We start from the raw sequence: 1,630 nt of genomic DNA, 5'->3' as shown, positions 1-1,630 counted from the left end.
CTGGGTGTTTGCCTTCCCATGGCCGCGGGCGGGCAGCCCCTCGGGGTGTGCCTCGGGGTGGCAGCTTGGGGTTGCCACACTGTGGGGGTGACATGGGGCCACCACGAGGACCCGCTGCTGCCAGGCAAGGGGCAGGGACCCGATCATGCTGGTGATGCACACTGGAACAGGGCTGCCTTTCATTATGGGCAAGAACCTTCTTAAACGCTTAATTGGAGATTAGCAGCATAAGAAAGTGCCTGACTGGCCTGGGGCCGGCTCCTGCTACCCTGACCTGGGGCAGGGATGGGTTGAGAAGCCTGGGGACAAGCTCTGACTGTTGCCAGGCTGCCCTGGCACAGCCCTGTGGCATTGGGATGCTGTGTCCCTTCATCCCAGGAGATGATGCTCTGGGCAACTTGTTCCTCCAGGCCACGTCCCCTGGGCTGCGCTCGCAGCTTGGTCCCAGCCTTGTCGTTACCCACAGGGCTGTATTTACCAGGCTGCCCTCGCACAGCCCTGTGGCATTGGGATGCTGTGTCCCTTCATCCCAGGAGATGATGCTCTGGGCAACTTGTTCCTCCAGGCCACGTCCCCTGGGCTGCGCTCGCAGCTTGGTCCCAGCCTTGTCGTTACCCACAGGGCTGTATTTAGGGGCATCCCAGTGAGGGACCCTGGGCGAGGCAGCGATGGGGCCCAGCGGTGCAGGCAGGGTGCAGGAAGTGGTGGGGACGGAGGTGGGGCGCAAGGCTGTAGAGGGGAGGAAGGAGAGGAAGGAGAGGAAGGTCCTGTATGAAGCTGCTCCTGGATGCAGAGGCTACAGCTCCACAGCCCCCAGCCCCTTCACGGTTCCACAGCCCCCAGCCCCTTCAAGGTGTCCTGGGCAGGGCAGGGTGCTCGCCCCTTCCCCAGCATGGTGGAGGGCAGCACGCACGAGGGTGGCCTGATGCCCCCGGTCCCCAAAGCAGGTGACTCCTGCCTGTCCCGCCTTGCGTCTCTCCGTGTCTCATGGCCACTTACTTGACAGAGATGGAGAACTCCCCCGGGGTGCTCTCACTGTCACAAGGTGTCCTGGGCAGGGCAGGGTGCTCGCCCCTTCCCCAGCATGGTGGAGGGCAGCACGCACGAGGGTGGCCTGATGCCCCCGGTCCCCAAAGCAGGTGACTCCTGCCTGTCCCGCCTTGCGTCTCTCCGTGTCTCATGGCCACTTACTTGACAGAGATGGAGAACTCCCCCGGGGTGCTCTCACTGTCACGGATCAGGAAGGCTCCCAGGTACTTGCGCTTGAGCAGCTGCTCCTCTGCCAGGTGCCGGGAGATCCTGCCCGCGTACCACCTGCGAGGGGCACCGGGCTCAGTGCTGGTGGGAGCAGGGTCTTCACTGGGACCCCACTGCAGCACTTTCTCCATTCCCTGATCTATCTCACTGCTTTCACGGGGTGCTGCAGTGGCTGATGTGTCCCCATGTGCTGCCTCATCTGTGCAACATCACCGACAGCCACGACCGCATCCTGTCACCTGGCTGTCACATCATGCGCCTTGTCCCCCACTCCCTGCTGTGTTCCGTACCCACCCCATGGGAACACCCCTGCCATGGGGAGGGATTTGCAGAGCAGAAACCCCCCCGTGACAGGGGAGGCCCTTCTTGCCTG

The 1,630-nt window shown here is 63.4% G+C and overlaps 1 protein-coding gene across 1 annotated transcript in view; it reads right to left on the bottom strand.

Moving 5' to 3' along the window:
* GRAP (GRB2-related adaptor protein) overlaps nt 1-1,630 on the bottom strand; it is a 5,653-nt gene that overhangs the window by 1,757 nt on the left and 2,266 nt on the right. The window contains exon 3 of the mRNA XM_010134744.1: nt 1,192-1,314. Coding sequence (XP_010133046.1) covers nt 1,192-1,314 — 123 coding nt within the window. The remainder of the gene's footprint in view (nt 1-1,191; nt 1,315-1,630) is intronic.

Source organism: Buceros rhinoceros, unplaced genomic scaffold (assembly GCF_000710305.1).
Source record: "Buceros rhinoceros silvestris isolate BGI_N320 unplaced genomic scaffold, ASM71030v1 scaffold28374, whole genome shotgun sequence".
Taxonomy (NCBI): Eukaryota; Metazoa; Chordata; class Aves; order Bucerotiformes; family Bucerotidae; genus Buceros; species Buceros rhinoceros.
The sequence above is the reverse complement of the archived record's forward strand: the minus strand, read 5'-3'. Positions and strand labels throughout refer to the sequence as shown.